Raw genomic sequence first — 18,446 nt, 5'->3', positions numbered from 1 at the left:
AATCCAATGGCTGATTGCTCTCACTGTGAAAAATTTTCCTCTTGTTCTCATTCGGAATCTCCACAGGAGTAACTTGTACCCATTACCCCTTGTCATTTCCATGTGACTCCTTGTAAAAATGGACTTTCCATTCTCTCTGTAGCCACCCTTTAAATACTGGAACATGGTGGTAAGGCCTTCCCTAAAACTTCTGTTCTCAACACTGAACAAGCCAAGGTATTTCTGTATGCAATGTATACATTTATATATTTCTAAACAGTTGGCACTAATGCATTCAGACACAAGAGGAAGAAAGGAGGATGCTGGAAGAAGAAACCAGTACAAAGCAGGGTTTAACATCCAGCCACTGATGAAGCAGCAATGGCCACAGCAGTGAGCCTGCTGGTCACCATGCCACAATCCGTGCAGGGATCCCAGACAGGGTGGACAACTCTCCCTGGCACATGCATCCATCAACAGCCATTCTCCAACCATCTTCAGCCTGCAGGCCCCTAAGCATCCTGCCACAGCACCTCAGATCCTGTTTCCACAAGCTTCCCTGCCTGCAGTGCTGCTGCTGAAACAGAGAAGGGGGACCAAACACACATCCATGTGTTCTTGCTGGGTAAGGGAGCTGAACCTGCTTGTGCAAGAAGTGGGGAAGCCCCAAGGCCAGGATGAAGTATGAAAAGGGAACTGGCAGCTGCAGCGGATGAAATCCAGGAGGCAAGAGTAAGACCTGTGAGGATGAGCCCATCCCCACCTCGTATCAGATCATCTTTAGCCACTTTTCCCATCCTCCTTGAGTAAGAAGCTGAACAGCCCTGGTACACAGGGACAGTTGCTGATCAATGATCACGGCCTGCATGGGGTCTTTAACACCCACAGAAATCAATGGCAATATCTTTCAATCTCAGCCCGTGTCAGATTATGCTTGCAGCAGTAACGGAGGCATAAATACAAGGAGCAATAAATGAGCAAACTGCTAATTGTGACCCTTTCTCATGTATTCTTTGTGAAATTAGCAGCGAATGCAGCTCGCTGGGTGCCTAACCAAGCACAAGACGGGACATGCACGGCGATTCCTCACTGCAAAAGCCGCTCACTTTCATGAGGACGTGCAGGAGCGTGTTACCACCCACTTCACAAACAGTACTTGAAATTACTGCCTGAAATGATTGCCTGTGAATTGTGACTCAGAACAAAACCTAAATCAGGTCTAAAATGGTAGATTACAAACGGGAAGTTATATAAAGTCAGTCAGTAACTCGTGCCCTGTATTTTACCTTTATCTCTGTTATTATCAGACCTTCCTCACTTTTTGCTTGAAGTGGCAAGAAGAGATGATACGGAAGTGTCCAGGCCAGTGTGGGAAGGACAGGGTGACTGCCAGCAAACATCAGAATGACAGAAACATCAAGAAAGATGATAAAGTATTTGAAGTGGTACGAAAGGGACATAAAAATAAATTGCAGAGGGAAATTTTACACCAAAGAATGCTATTTCTTGAGAATGAATGCCATGACATTTGACTGTGACAGTCTCCTAAAAGAAATGGTGCACTGTTTTGAGGAACTGCAGAATCAGAAAGAGCATGTGCAGTGTGGAGAATATGCTGGGATGCTCCACGTCCAGGAAAATGGGCAGACTGATGTACCTGATCTCCATCTCTGAAACTGAGATCTCACCATGAAGCACTTTTATCATGAAGAAGAGGAAAGAAGCAGTTTGCAAAAACTCAGTTTTCAGCTTAACGTTTCTGCAAATTAACACACTTTGTAGGAAAAACCAGACAAATGCAATGTTTATTCTAAGCACTTTACTGCCTCAGACTCATTAACCCAGTGCCTTACATGCTGTCTTTGTAATGCAAATTTGCTAAAATACTGTGCTTTCCATAAAACATTTATATAGACAAGCTCACACTGCTCAAATACCAATTTTAAGTGGAGCAAAAATGCACTGTTTTTACCTTAATACTGGGGCTCTGCACCTAAGTCTTATCTGCATAAGCACTTTGTGAGAAACCTTCTGCTGTTGCCACTGTAGCACAAAGGTGGAAGACTTCCCAAAGCAGCTGATGTAGCCATTATGAACTGAATTACCACATGTCAAAGCCAAATGAAAAGACTTTGTAAGAGGTACCTACAGCAAAGTTTTTCTTGAGGAAGAGAGATCATTGCAGAGAGGAGAAGAGACACCCTGTATTTAAGGAGGCCAAAGATAGCACATAGTGCACCTGTTTGCTCAGCTCCTATTTAAGAACCATCTGCCCAGGCCCACAGTGCATCACCACGAGGATTTGCTGGGCATCCTCAACACTGAGCACCAGCCAGGCTTTTTCCATCCACTGAACTGACTGGAAGCAATAACACCCATCCAATGACTTGTGGAGCCCAGCTGGAGATACAAAATCATCCTGGTAAAGTCTCCTGCCCAACCTGAACCACACAGTGGAAGATGACTCAGAGCTGGGGAAGGCTGAGGGTAGGGAAAGGTTCCCGGTTTATGACTCACATACCTGTGGAGAAGGACCAGAATATCACCTTAAGGGTTCAATGTTACAACACTCTCTGTTCTCCAGTGGATTTAGATCTTGGAACTACCAAAGAAAAGCTGTGGCCAGATGAAATTCACAATATAAATTGCAAATTTAAATATGCAGGATAAATGCAGGAAATTTTGTGAACTTTTTCTCCTCCCTCCACAGGCATCAACTGTTTTTGTTTCAAGATGATCTGTAACTGAGCCATGTCAAATTAAACTCTGAGCAACTGCTCTCACCCTGTATTTAGTTTTGAAAACTGCCATTTCTTTTTCATGTTGGAAGAAGGGTCCACAAACCTGCAAGGTGCCTAGTTTTTTACAACTATACCAGTTGGTCTAATAGAAGAACATGCTACCCTAGGTACAAATCCTTCCCAGATATCCCAGGACTATGAGGCAGAACTCAAGACATCACTGCCTGAGGCACCAGAATCATCTACACTGGTTTTCATCAAGGTTCAGAGCAACAGTGCACAGGTAACCCATGGGAGGCACCTTAATAAGAGGTTTTGTTTATTCACCATAACATGCCAACTGCAAGCCAGGTGTACTTCCCATCCTGTCTGCTAGACCTAGTTCCCAGTCACCCAAAACACATCAAGGCTTCATTGCTGCTCCTGAACACAGACCATTTCCTGAAGGAAACCAAGTCCTCAGGGGGGTGATGTACACACCACTAGAATGCATACACATCATACAATAAAACCCCACAAAGAAAACCCCAAACACCCTCCCCGCACCCAAAAAAAAAATCCAAAAAAGTTTCAGGCAGGATCTGCGATAAAAATAAAATCAAAACAGTAATTTTGCATATGAGCTTCAAAACTTGTTAAGAAAACAAGTACTTGTTCAAACACTGGCAGTGATTTCTCAAATGCACTGGAAGAGAATGAACATACTGAAACCTGCTTGGTTTCGAAATTCAGTTCATTTGGCACATCCTCCACTTTTGCAAGAAAACAAACAGCAAACACAGACAAGCCATGGCATGAGCAGCCCTGCACCCTCCTGCCCACCTGCCTGAAGTCTGACTCAAAGGAACCTACCTGGCTATGCCAGCTTAGTTTGATCTTTAAACTCAGCCCTCAGCCTGTCCATTAAAATGGTCAATAGCAATGCCAGCTGAGGAACGTCCATCACTGGGAACTTCTTTTTACAGGTCACTGGGTAGCCAGACAACAACAGCTTCTAGCCATGACTGACCTCTCTTCGACACGAACCACTGATTTCCAGGAGAAAGATGAGCCACCCACCATCCATTTTCTTAATAGCAATTAAAACAAAACCAAAACCACTCAACTGTTTCTATATGATTTTGTTTGTACAAAATATAGACATGCAATCATCCTGCTATGTTTCTAGAGAGTAAATACCAACATAATAAGGATCTGAATGCATTCAGGCAGAGATTACCTTATTACAAGTGGGTGCTGTTGAACAGAAATCAGCATCAAACAGTTTGGATAACAAAATGTTCTGTTGCATTGACCCCCAAGTAAGCTGACAAAACAGAATTAAATGGGTGTGTCTTATGGAAAAATTATGAAAAAGAAAAGAAAAAAATTGCCCTTTAGATATGCTCTGTTTTCAGTAACTAGGATGCAAAAGGAATTTAAAAAAAGTGCCACCGCCATAAAGTTCAAGTACATGTACGAAAAAGCAAACAAACCTGCCTGGATGACTGGCTGTTTGCAGGAATGGCTGCTTTAATGGCTCTGCCAAAACTGGCTGCTTTGGTTCATCAGGGCTGTATCACACCGACAAATGTGGACATTTTAAGAAAAATGGAGCAAAGCCAGCACAACACACACCAAAGTTCATATCAAAGAAAAAAGCATACAACCAGTTATTTCCTCTTTTAAACATTTTAAATGTTTGCCATTTGCAAAGATTCTCAATCAGAAACACACTGCATCATGTTTAACTGCAGTAAAATGTCTCCTGAGAAAGACTGCCTTGATCTAAAATTCTCATACTTGGGTTTTAATTTCCAGTCATATTTACAGGGACCCGCTTCCTCCAATTTCCTAATTGAGACTGCATGGCTTGCAATATGCCCATCAGCTATCATATGACTGCAAATCGACTTAACCAAGAGATACACATTCTCAGGCTTCAGATAATAATTAGGCTCTCCAGATTTTCCTGCAGCTTCCAGAGAAGCAGATGTCAACAACCACAACGCCAACAAAGACCCATCCAGCCTCACAGCTCTGGTAGCCCCTTGTTACAGAGTTTCATGGAATTGCTCCCACAGTAACAAACAGGAGACATGGAAATTACACAAGAAATCCAGGACAAGGGGCTGCATGTGTCCAGTTTTTGCTCTGGAACTGAACTCCTCCTTACCAGGCTCTTGGTCCTTAGTGGAAATGCACTCCTTTATGGATTCTGTTATGCCAAGACTAGCGGCAGTGGGGAGTGGGCCGAGCAAGGATTCCAGTGCGGGTGGTCTCACAAGAGTTTCATTTCCATTTCTGCATTCCCCTTCTTCGTTGTTTTTAACTCCATCCTTCTCATGAAGTTCATCATAAAAGTCCTTGTTTAAGTGATTAGCAGCTGCTTCCAGTTCCTCATCATCTGCCTCCTCCTCTCCAAGAATGCTAGAGGCACTATCGTCTATAGAATCTGTAAGGGGAAAAAGAACCCAACAGATCACTGCATGCCATCTGTTACAGAAACTAAATAAACAAAGAGGTGCTCACTTAAAGAATAAAAATCTTTATAGAGGAAATCTGTAGAAGAAATACACAATATTTTAATTCAACATACATGGAGTTTCCAGATGCTCTTCAAATTCATTACCTTGAATATTAAAAAGCATTTTTGTGACTACAATCATCATTTAAAATAGAAGCATCAACTTAACAAATTAGGCAAAAGGGCTTTGTGAGAGAAGTCAGCTATTTCCTGGTACAATTACAACTTAAAAATAGCCAGTTCAACCTGCACAAAGCCCTTCCATATGGGAAGTCAACTGGGGAATTTGGCGACAGAAGGGTCTAGATACTGGTCCACTGCGCTTTCAGTGATGAAAAGAAACATTCTCAGGTGCCAGTGCCAAGCTCATACTGCATCAGGAAGGAAAAATAACAGAAATCATTAATGAACTGTCACTGTAGCAAACAATGTAGTTGTTTTAAAGACTGATCTATGAACCAACTACTTGGCAGAGAGAACCCCAGCACAAAAAAGCATATTTGTCACAATAAAGTTCATACACTTCAGACTCCTGGATCTGAACCCAATACTATTTAAGTAGTCATAAGACTTTATAGACTTACCATCTTTAGTGAAATTTGCAAATACGCGTTTTGCTTTTGGTCTACTGTTTTCTAATTCAATCTCTATTTCATCTTGGTAGCTTGATATTTCTCCTGTGGTGTTAAAATAAAAATAAAATTCAGCAATTCACGGATATAATTTTGAAGAAATGAGTGATATGTTACATTAAACACAACTTATACCTTCAAAATCCTCCAGCTTTTTTGATAACGCCTTCTCAAGCTGAAATGAAAATAAACAAAATAAATGTGAAATTACAAAAAATATGCACATTTTTCAACTGTTTGTGAACTATATATAGAGACGGAGAATGGCAGAGTATTTCAAAAGCACTAAGCAGGCTTTGAAACACAACTGTAATGTCAGACAGGTAAGATGGACAAGGTTCAAAATATTGACCAATTTCAAATGTTACCTCCACCATCTACGTACTTCAAAAGGACCCTTCACTCTGGCAATCTGTAAATAAAAGGCCTCATTCTTCAACAATCAGACCCTGTCACTGTGCCTGTAGATGTTACCAGTCGGGACAGAGACTGGAGTACCAACAGCAGACAGAGCACACAGGTGATGGCAGAGTGAAGGTCTGACCTACAGCACCTGGTAGGCTCTTGAGAACATCACTAACATGCCTACAGACATTTAATGATAGTAAGAACAAACAAAAACCCTAACAAACCAACAATATAAGAAATCACTATGACATCAGTAAAATCTTCTCCTTTGGTGCCAGCTTTAGTTCATGCTTTGTAAAGAAATTAAGCCACATGAGAACTGATCTCTGTGGGAGCAGGTGTTGTACCACACAAACCCCCCAGCTCATTAAAGCACTGGGTTATTGTTTTCAGATCTATTTAAAAGAAGTTCTACGTAATGGCACTTCCCCTGGCCACTGTTATCACACTAAAAACAGTGCATGGTTTCTGATCCCATTACAAACCTTACACCTTTACCTTGCTCCTTGCTGACCACAGTGGGAGAGAGCAGGCAGTACACCAAAGAGAAGCGCAGATGTTAGGACAGCTATTCGAGACCTCCACACCACAAGCTCACTTGTCACAGTTTTGTAAGGACAAAAAGACTGGGTTCAGAGAATCACAGAATCATAGAATCCATTGGGTTGGAAAAGACCTCCAAGATCATCAAGTCCAACCCTTGGTCCAACTCCAGTCCCTTTACCAGATCATGGCACTCAGTGCCACATCCAATCTCAGCTTAAAAACCTAAAGGGAGGGTCAATCTACCACCTCTGGCACAGCTTGAGCCCATGCCCCCTTGTCCTATTGCTGAGTGCCTGGGAGAAGAGACCAACCCCACCCGGCCAGAACTTCCCTTCAGGTAGTTACAGACAGTGCTGAGGTCACCTCTGAGCCTCCTCTTCTCCAGGCTAAACACCCCCAGCTCCCTCAGCCTCTCCCCATAAGACTTGTGCTCCAGTCCCTTCACCAGCCTTGTTGCTCTTCTCTGGACCCACTCCAGCACCTCAGTATCTTTCTTGAACTGAGGGGCCCAAAACTGAACACAGAATCAGGGAGAACGGAGAAAGGGCACAATGAAGCTTGGCTAAAACCAACAACCAATCGAAAAACAAATTTGGGTTCTTCAATAAAAGGTTAAAGCCTGAGAAAGGAAACACACCTGCAGCAAAGAAGCAAGTATAAAGGAGGTAACAGTGCTTAGTGTGACTGTAAGTGGTTGAGCAGCTGGCCAGAGTGTGCTGAGCCCTGCTCTAGTAGAGTGGTTAGTACAGGGCTGAGCACAAGCACTGGTGGCCTGTGGAACTCGGCAGCTCAGCTGGTGCCACTGTCCTTGGCCACCCAACCACTCCATTCCTAACCCCAGCACTGCCTCTGCACTGCCCACAGCAGCTGGCTAAGGCAGCAGACACACTCCAATCCCTCATCAGGGGATGTATAAAGCTACATTTGAAACTACGTATCTGAAAGAGCAAGTCTCTCTGGAGGAGTGAACAAAAACGATACAGGTGAAAAAATTATATACATATCTTTAGTTAATGGATATTATATGCACTAATGCTCACCCTTCTCTTAAAAACCTCAGAATAAAGGTAACTAAACATCACCAAAGGCTGGTCAGTTAGGATTTCGTATTAACTCGTTGAAACAGGAATACACAGAGAGAGGAGAGAGGAGAAAAATACAGAGAGCATCTGGTTTAGAATTCACCTGCTGTATCTTCAATTTTTTTTGACCAGCTGTAAATGAAGGAGGATCACATTCTTCTTCCAAGTCAATCTTCATAAACTCATCTATGGTTAGTTGACTGGTTGGTGTATCTTCAAACTCTGTCAACCTACCAAAGCACACAGCACATGACCAAAACATCTCTAGGAACTCCTTCAAAAGAAACAAAATTCGCAAACTGCCAAGTTACAGAATAAACATGCCATCCTTAGCAACTTTGGCTCAAATACAGACTACATTAAAACTGAAGTGCTACTAATTGTTTCATCTGCTGCAAAGAAAGTATCTTTTCATATCCCAAATTAGCTTTTGATTTATTAAGAGTACATAACACATTTTTTGATGAACAAAGACTAAACATAAACACTGCAGCCCCTACGGTCAATTGAGTATAGACAAAACTCAGATGAGAAACGCAGCTCATTCCTCCCCTCTCGCTGCTTTTGTTATCAACAGAAACAATGAAACAGACACTCAAAATAAAATATCTGCCATCATAGTTTATGAGTAGGCTCAAAAATATTCCTGATACGGTAGCCTGATTAATTTATACAAATCAAATGTTTAAGTAAAATCTCTTCAGCAGACTGGAAGAGGGACAAGAAATAATCATGCCAGGACACAGAGAAGCAGTGGTAAAATAAAGGGACCATCTGCACGTCACACAGATGGAATAGATGGAGGCACATAATTTGACAAAAATAAACTGTATTTGTTTAAGGTTTGCATTTTAAAAGTTCCTACCTATGTGAGAGATAGGACCGGCTCCATGGGGAATTCCCATGAAAGCAGCTGAATCTTTCAAAGGAATTCAATCTTAAATAAGACCACATGGTCATAACTTCATCCACAAATTCCAGCATTTTATACAGGTCGAGAATTTTATACAGGAGAATGAGCACATCCATTTTACATATGGAAGAAAGTGAGACAAAAGGTTAAGTACAAAGCCAGGTCAGGAAACGTCTGGCAGAACACTTCTCTGACAGAAAGTGCCCTTTTAATAGTATCAACATTTTCCATGGGAAAATGACAACGATGGGTCTGCAGCTGCTTCGCTGGAATATTCCCATCTTTCAGAGGAAGCAAAGCTGACAACAGCTTCCATCTGCAAAGCTAGGAAACTAAAAATGGGGTTTCAGTGCTCCCAGCATTTCAACATTTCTCTCCCATTAAATGTAGTTGTGGTTTTCTCCTCCACCTCTGGTTGCAACGAAACTCCTGAAGAAGGAATTTTCTCTAGGAGAGAAATGCAGTTTCTAATCAATGCCAGGGTCAAAGACAAGAGCACAGCGCCACACTCTCCCCCTATATCCTCAACGGTATCTATTCATCTTCTTCTATACTGAGGAACAAGACAAGACAGCCCATACAGAGGGCTGCAGGCATGCTGCAACTTCAGGACACCTTGCCCAGAGGCATCCCACTCCCAGAGCAGAGGCCACAGATGGCATCTCATGCCATGAAATGCTGAGAGAGAGCCAGGCACCTCTGTGTAACTCCAACAGCAAGCAGCACACTGAGCCCAGATACGGCTACACCAGTTGGAACTAGTGCTACTGAGAAGAAAGCTCTGAAAAATAGACTTGCTTTTGGAGTTTAGGCATCTCCACAAAGCCTCAAATTAGCCATATACTTGAGTGACTGACAGCCCAAAACCTTCCCTCAGAGTACCAGGGACTAGCTCCCTCCTCCTCTCAGATCAAATTGGAAAGGAGAGGAGGATGCTGTTGGCAGCAGCAGCACCCAGCTTTTAATTAAAAGACTGGAAATCTTTCTCAGCATTAACAGGCTTCCAGCATGCATTACCCACCTTTCAGGAGTGAGCCTCATCTATCAGGCTGGAGGGAAAACCTGGTTCGGGAGTTGTTATTATTATTCTAATTCAGGATTCACTTAATGCCAAACCCATGTATCACTTGAGGAGCATGGATCTTCCCAGTCACCATCATTAAAGAACAGTCACCCATCTCTCCACAAATGAGTCATGAATTCAGGGGTAGTCCTGCTTCAGCCAAGACTTTTCCTCCCAACCAACCTTGTCTTGTTAAAATATTATTCTCCTCCCAGTCAAAAGCCAACGTGCACTTTGGCAAAGACACACAGTTTGTTTATCCCACGCTTGCCCCAAGTCTGAGGTGAGCTGCCAGAGCCCCACAAAGCACCACATCTGCACAGGACAAGCAGACGAGAGAACACCAGGAGCAAAACCAGTTGCTCATGAAGCCAGGCTGGGGATGAGATGACCATGCTTGGGTGTCAGCACTTAACCCTGTGCATGTTTGCTTGGGGCACCTCAGGCTCTGTCTGTCCCTCTCCTGTCCACTGTGTTTGTGACTCAGGTCACGTATCCTGCACTCGTAAGCCCTCAGGTGAGGCAGGTGGCACAAGCTCTGGCTTAAGCACCAGCTTCCACCTGAGCCAGAACAGCAGCACAGGTCTGTCCCAAGACCTTCAGTGCATCTGGACTAGGATAGGGCCAAGTTATGTCATCTTTGCTATCAAGGAGCTCAAACCTACAGCACAGCAGTTTGACCATCCAACCTGGCACCCAGTCACACTCCCACTGCCCTCCTTTCCCTCAGTCCTGATCCAAGACAAACTGACCATCCAGTGGGAGGAGCTGCCAGTGTAGGGAACCGTGTAGGTACGAGCTGCCAGCACGACAGTGTAGGTACAAGCCAATGGCAAGCACAAATGTAGAGGAGCACATATTTCTTCACTTCTCTCTGGTCTTGTCCACAAGGATCTAGCCTCCCTCCCAAAATGAAGAACCACCTCTGATGGTCAGGATCCCAGCTTGAGCATCATCTCTGTGGGAGAGCGAGCTGTACACTCAATATTTTCTCTTTCAACTTGATATAAATAAATACCTGTGCTTGCCAACCATTTGCCTGCCTCAACATTTTAAATTGGCTGATAGCCTGTCTACATATTTTTAAACATTTCTTTAATTTTATCCACTGTTTGGACACATGCCACCAAGGCAACAAACTGATGCTTCAGCAGTCTGCACTGCATGAAACAAGACAATATTAGTTTAGCAGTTAAGAAAAAACGATGCAACCTTAATTATAAACACAATAATTTCAGGGGCGAGGGAGTTCCCTCATGGAAAAAAAATAGCTACAGGCTATTTTTTTAAGTCCCACATAAAAATACTACCCAAGTTCATTTTCGCTTCTGTTAACCTAAAAAAAAATCTAATAAGAGTTGCCACTTCAAGTTATGCACAGATGGAGGAAAATAAACAGATATACAAATTAAGATATTATTTCCTTGGCACAAATTCAAAAGGGCTCTAAAAATTGAAATTTGGCAGACAAGTGTTTTCTATTTATAGTCAAAGCAGAGGCAACCACTACAGCTCAGGCTAAGCTTCAACTTCCAGTATAAACTGTCCTCTTACAGTTTCTCACAGCAAACTCTTTCAAGCAAATTCCTTTGGGAAAAAGTTTTTCCAGAGCCTGGTGTCATCTGCCTCTAAACACAACCCTTTTTCACAAAGGAAAGTTTCCACAGTTGTTGTTTCAGGCATTTACAGACAAACCACACCTCGCTTCATGATAAAGCACTTTTGTGCACAAACCAGTAAACCAATTCTGTTTACACTTAATTTAACTCCCAATAAGGGAAAATGGGTCAATCGTTTTGAAGTTACAGGCAATGTTTTTTTACTTTGTTTTGTTTCAGGGACACCATCCAGTGGAGACTCCTGAATCCAGTCTACAGCAGTGGCAAAACAGACTCCTGTGTGCAGCTCAGTGCTCAGTTTTAATGTTTAATTGAAATTCTGCAGCTGTGGAGCAGCGACAAAGCACACAAAAGAACACTGACTTCTGGAGTCCAACTCACAAATGCTTCAGGAGCCCAAGTTCAAAGTCCAAGAGGGACTTCTAAGCAGAAGCCACTTAGGAAAAGCCTCCTACATATACAAAATCAGCATCAAGCTCTAGAAAGCAGGTAGAATGAGCAGAGGTATCTTGTCCTTGGTCTCCATACAGAAGGGCAAAAAAATTATAACTTCAGTGACAATTGTTTCTTTAGAGAGAGAATGTGAGGTGTAGCCTGAGCAGTCAGCCTCTAAGGTACCTGTTGTGAGAGGTCTCTTTAAAGGACTTGAAGTGGTTTATTTATAGAATAGAAAAATAGTAAGCTTAATATTGCCACACTGTTAGCAGAAATACATGAAAAAACTTTACTGCAAGATAAGCTGCTGGTGGTGATTATATTCCCCTGAGTTCTCCCAAATTAACAATATAATTAAAAGCATAAGTAATAACTTAAATGATATCTGTATAATCTTAACTGTCATATCAATTACAAATATTCTAGTAACAGATCAGCTGATCTGATATCTCAAACAATTTCAAACTCTGGAAAAGTAAGGGATTTACTTTAGCGTCTTAGTGAAGTAACACAACATTGTGGAATACTCTCACTGGTTTAAACTTAACACTCATCAGTGCTGCAACCCCAAACCTGTGCACACACTCACAGAAGAGAAGCTCACTGTGATGTGGCAAATCATTCACTGGTTTTATGCTACAAATATAACAGTCTATTGCATCACCCTTCTCTCCCCAATTTTTCCAAACCATACAATGTTTGTTTACACATGGACTATTTATGGAATTATGTAAACACATACCCTAAAAGTGATACTTAACATAGAACACGTATCAGAAATAGTTATTAAATGCTTCCTACATGAGATAACAAAAAGTGTTCCAGTAGCCACCAGTAAGTAAATAAATAGAAGAGTAATCTCCTTATATGTAATCATTGTACATTGTACACAATTTTACATGTACTTGCAGCAACACAAAAGGAGTTTAAAGCCTGTAGGAATGAGTATCTCATTACTAAATGTAAGGCCACAATCAGAGGTGATCCAGTTACTGGCGTTTTACAACGTACAACTAACTTATCACCTAAGCTGTGCTAAATTAGTCTGTGCTCCCAGCCCAACCCAACTGTTAAGAGAAATATTGTCACCTTTAAACAACACCTTCCAACATTAATATACATCACCTCTTTTTGCAATGGGCTAAGAGCACACACACAGAGTCATTTACTGCCAATTAATAGGTAACTGATAATTTATGGCGCTCATTTGGTGACAACTCTCTGATGTTTCTCTAAGTATTAAAGAAATGGTACTTCTAAAGATTTACTGTCCTAGATAGAAGTGCCCTTTAGAATCAGTTCCCTTACTTGCTCACACCAAAACAGAGATTTAAAACTGTCACAAATTCATTATCCCACCTTTTAAAGCCCCGATTCTACAAATGCTTACCCATGTGATTAACTTGCATTAGCACTTGTGCCCACTGTCAGATAATCCCCACCAGCAGACCTCCCTGGCCATCCCAGAACTCTGGTAGTCTAAAACACCTGCAAGTTTTTGTTTGATGTTTTTCCTCCTGATTCATGTGTTCACACCGTGCTAAGGAAAAAAAAGGCTTTAGCATTCCTCAGAATTTTGTTTCATTAGCGTGGTGCTTCTGCTCTGGTCTGTCAAAAGCATTCTACGATCTCTTGGGAAAGAAAAATAGCGCTGCTTAATTTCTTAACATCAGCTCAGATGAGGAAAGTCAAACACAGAGAAAATTGTTTACAAGATCTAAGCCTGAGTTAGCACAAATAAGTTAATGACTGTTGCAAAAATAAGAGTCACCAATAATTTTGAAATTACATTTTTAAGGGTGATGTACTAAAATATATTAGGAATCTAATTAATGTATTAACTTACTAACTGCATAGAAGCTATATTTATAAAAAGGAACATTGCCTGTGAAACTGGATTCCTCAGAAATAAAACCTTTTTTCATTAAACCAGACATCACCATCATCATTGGCCAGGCTTCGCAAATGAAGATTTGGGAAGGGCTCTCCCCATGTGGGTGCATCCTTTGAGCCTGTGCAGTGGATGTTTTAGGTGAGGCACAGCATGTGCAGAACTGGCCCCAAACCAGACAAGCCAACTTACAAAGTTATTCAATACCAGCCCATGTGGATCAAGTTGTTTTACTCACCATACCAAAAAAGATTCTGTAAGTCATCTGTAAGCCACTTGAAATGATTTAATTGGAGACATGAGATATTTCTCAATTTAGCTTATCACAACAGTGGCCAGCAAAGGTGCTCCAAGGCTGCTGAGCTGAGATCTGAGCAGACACCACCACAAACTCCTTTTACATGAAATAACTTTCCTGGTTCTCTAAATGCTTCTCTCCACATCACACTTCAACCAAGAGCCCTTACGCAACTCTGACATACTGAGCATCCTCTGCCCTTCCATGCTCGAACACCTTGGGGAACCAGCTCTCACTGATTCACCAGACACCTTTCACAGAGCTTTAGCACAGCTGGACACGGATCACAGCCCAACACTGACTTCTTCACACCCTTCCCTTCAGTCCTGGCCTTGATAGGACTTTGGTATTTTGAAGAACACAACCTTGCAGCCACCTCACAGCTACCCATGTCCCTGTTTCCTCCTCTTCCCATCCTGACTCCAGACTCACTCACTCCCTGCTTTGCCGGCTCTCACAGATACCTGCCTGGCTTGAGACTCGGCGTTTGGACATGAGGTTCATGTCAGCTACATATTGCAGAAATGAAAAAAAAAAAGCAAAGCTGCAGGCAATACATTTATCTTTACACATCAATCTTTAATTTTACCAGAAAATTACCAACACAGTCATTGAAAGAGCTGGAGCTGGATCCCCAGGATGTCAGCAAAGGACCCCATTTACAGTCCCTGCAGCTTCTGCAACTGGCATATGGAGTTACTTTGTAACAAGTCTTGTCTTCCTTCCCCCAAACCACTATTTTGTTGTGAGGAAGAAACATTCACCTCAAAAGGGAGGCCTTTAAACCCATTCTGGCCTTTCATTGCAATTTCTTCCAAATGAAGCTTTACTTCTCTGAAGTTCACCACAAATAGGCTTTTTAGCAGATAGTACTTTATGGAACTGAGAAGAATTTTTTTTTATGCAAAAGCAGTTCAATTTAAAGATAAAGGGAGAAAGCTAAAGAAGCAGAATGCAAATGTTAACAAAGATAAGATGATTTTTTTTAATTTCTTTTGAATGAGTGCCTAAGATCTTCAAATAGGCGTAAGGGCCACACAGTATTAGATAATGCACAATGGACAAATATCACAAGAATTATTCTCACTACAGATAACACACAATTTAGAACACAGAGAAGGCATGCAATGGGTGAATAAAAAGATGAAGGGACAGAGTATTTAAAGGTTAAAAAGGCAGCAGTGAAGACAGGTGCACTGAACATAGGCACAAATGCGAGGATGGAACTAAATAAAGGGGTTGGGTTTATTAAAAGTTAATTTCTCCTACCTCCACAGATGATTACAGAGAAAATAACAATTTGACTAATTAGTTAATATTTGTACAGTACTTTGAATATATAAAGTGATATATAAGTTAATATAATTTCAATTAGACTGGAAATGAGATAGAATTATCAGTGCATTTATTAATATTTAATAAGTTCTCTCTCAACAGCAACAAGCTTTACATTTTAATTGTGTGCTTCAAAACATAAAGCTAGAGGCCTTGTGAAGGGACTACAAAGTTTTTGTACCAACACTACCAAAAATCCACACATATTAAAAATAAACATGCACTGTTTTTTCACCAAACAGATGGTTAAATTAAGAACTCTTGACTGGAAGATGAGTGTCAGTGCCCACAATTCACGCCTTGTCGCTTTTGCCTTCCAAAACACACTCCCTTTATGATCAGGTCATTAATCTTTATGACCTGCAGACATGTCACATTTTTGTGAACCTCCTGCTAAGAGCTACTCCTCCAGCACACAGTAGTGAAAGAGGAGACAGACTACAAGCAGGTGGGCTTGGTGGTCTCCAGCTGATGATGATCAGCAGGGTGAACTAACCCAGTTACACCAGCTGTGCTGCCCATGACCAGAAAGCCCTTCTGAGGGACCCAATCTGGGCTTTATTAAGGAGCATCCTCAGCCAAGCCACTGACCTGCACATCCCACAGGCTGCTGGGCTGCCTCCAAGAGGCAGGAGAAGGTCTATCATGTTGGGCCATCCCTTCCCTTGCAGATTTCTGCCATAGGAGTCCATCAGCACTGAAAGCAAATCCAGCTTCCAATGGTCTGCGCTTCCCCAGGAGCCATGTAGATAACTGGGAGCTAAATCAAACCACACAGCAGAACCTGCAGGCTGGAAGTGTCAGTGATACCTGGACTCCCATTTGGTTTCAATTCCAGAGCTGCCAGGGCAATGCCATCAGCAGTGAGCTGATATGATGATGCAACATTGCCCATTAATGAGCATTTGTCCAACTGCACCCAACACCTTCCAACACAGAAAGCACCAGCAGCTCTTTACCAACCAGAGTAACTACAGCAATAACTAGAAGGAAATAAAACTGTACAGCAAACTGAGAAGCAAAAGAATGTTTAAGAATATGAAACAAGTTTTCATTCATTTAGATAACTTCTATTTCAGGGCATTTTGAGAGGAATTCTTAAAAGAAGAGGAAAAAAACTTGGAGAGCAGAAAGTTATTCAAAGGATTTTTTTTATTTTCCTTCATTAAATACTAGATAACATGCTCTTATTTGAAAAACATCAATCAAATTTATAGATTCGTGATAAATAGTTGTAATTATAGCTGCCTGAAAATACTTCAGCTGTCACGTTTACCCTGTCAAAGTAAATAACGCTGTCATTTTGGTTGATGTGTGTGACTTGAGTAAACATTTCAAAGCATGAATTTTGAAGCAAGATTTTCTCGCTTGAAACAATTGCTGAAATTAATTTTCCTTCCAATTCTAATTTATTATGCTTATTTTCTTAGTAAGAACAAACTCTTTAACTATTTAACCAAAGCACCTTGGAGTAGATTGTGGTGCATAACTCATTAATCATGCAAAATGCACAACTAAAACATATGACCCGTTGGCCAGATTAAAAAAGTGGCATTTGTACTGCTCCATCCATAGCTGCAGTACCTGAAGCATTTAAAAAACTTCAAATTTATCCCTATGCCACCCATGTATAGAAGAAAACCAGCATCACTCCTGTTCCACCAATGAAGATCTGGGGCAAAACTATTTTCATTAATAAGGAAGTGAATATTATTAGCATGAATTAGGCTCAGCTGGATGCGATTAAGATGATCCCAGTGAGATGGAGAGAGAGACACCAAGGAAGCTTTCTGAAGACAGACCTTGGTGGAACAAACATCAGTAAATCCTGGTGATAGCAAAATTTCCAACTGGGGGAATAGAAATCATGGTACTTCATGGCTGGGTCACTTTTTTACTCAATCTATGGAGAAATAATAGGTTAAAACTTTTCAAAAGTAAAGTGAGGGAAACTGGGTGTCTGCTTGTATTATTAAAATATGGAAACTACTACTAGGTCGTTAAAAAAATAAACACACAAAAGGTACTTCAAAAATTCTCACTTTCAGGGATCCTTCACTGAACTTAATCACAAGATTCACTGTGCTGTCTTCCATTTATTAGCAGTGCAACACTACCAAAAATGAACATTTCAGCAAAGTATTTTGAAAAGTTCAGTATTAGCTGAAGTACAAGACTTTTCATTACTGGATTCTGGATTAATGAAAAAAAAATCTCACAGTAGACTGTCAGCTTTGAGAATCAATGTATTTTTTTTCTGAGGACATGACAACACTGTTAACATTTCTGACACAGTATTTTTTTTGCCTTCAACCTTCTGCACCTGTTAAATAGGCACAGTGCTCCTCACCACCTTTGCTAAGCATCTGAGGGCCTTACACAACAGGCAGGGTGTTAGTGCTTTAAAATCACCAGCTAAAACACGCAACACTTATTTTATTTGTGGCACTTCTGAACAGAACCTGGTTTTCTCTGATATACATTCATTTCGGACCACACCACTGTTCAGTACTGTAAATGAAAGATAAAAGCAATAAAACTGCACTGACCTTTTCCTTAATGTAGATTCACAAACCTTGACCACCCTGATGACCTCTTTAACAGTCCGTCGGAAATCATGCATTCTTGCTGCCACTAGCAGAGCTGGAGAATAAGCAGGGAAAGTCAGTATCAAACAGAGGAAAAAATTTCTTGGATAAAAGCAGAACACAGTAAGACAGCTATAACCTCTCTTCATCCCTGCCTTCAGCTAAAGAGCTGTAAATGCTTATGCTCAGCTGTGCCCTTGAATACTGGTGACTAACTTGACTTTATAAACTTTGCTTTCTACCCAATAAAATTACACCAATTGCAAATCACATCCTGAAAAATTCTATGCTTTAACATGGGAAACCACAGCCAGCTACAGCACAAGAACATTTCACTGATCACATTGCTTTCAAAGTTATCATCTTTTTAGCAGAATTCACTGAATTCTGAAACATAAAGATCCTGAACA

General features: G+C 41.3%; 1 protein-coding gene across 3 annotated transcripts in view; it reads right to left on the bottom strand.

Annotated features, from left to right (window-relative positions):
- The window catches only part of BRF1 (BRF1 general transcription factor IIIB subunit), a 179,603-nt gene that overhangs the window by 68,658 nt on the left and 92,499 nt on the right, over positions 1-18,446 (bottom strand). For all 3 annotated transcript variants that reach the window (XM_071557365.1, XM_071557366.1, XM_071557367.1), the window contains 5 exons: positions 17,998-18,091; positions 7,998-8,124; positions 5,994-6,033; positions 5,811-5,903; positions 4,876-5,154 (listed from right to left, as the gene is read on the bottom strand). In XM_071557365.1, the coding sequence (XP_071413466.1) occupies positions 4,876-5,154; positions 5,811-5,903; positions 5,994-6,033; positions 7,998-8,124; positions 17,998-18,091 (633 nt within the window). The remainder of the gene's footprint in view (positions 1-4,875; positions 5,155-5,810; positions 5,904-5,993; positions 6,034-7,997; positions 8,125-17,997; positions 18,092-18,446) is intronic.

The sequence above is a fragment of the Pithys albifrons genome, chromosome 6 (genome assembly GCF_047495875.1).
Source record: "Pithys albifrons albifrons isolate INPA30051 chromosome 6, PitAlb_v1, whole genome shotgun sequence".
Taxonomy (NCBI): Eukaryota; Metazoa; Chordata; class Aves; order Passeriformes; family Thamnophilidae; genus Pithys; species Pithys albifrons.
This window is presented reverse-complemented; position numbering and strand designations above follow the sequence as displayed.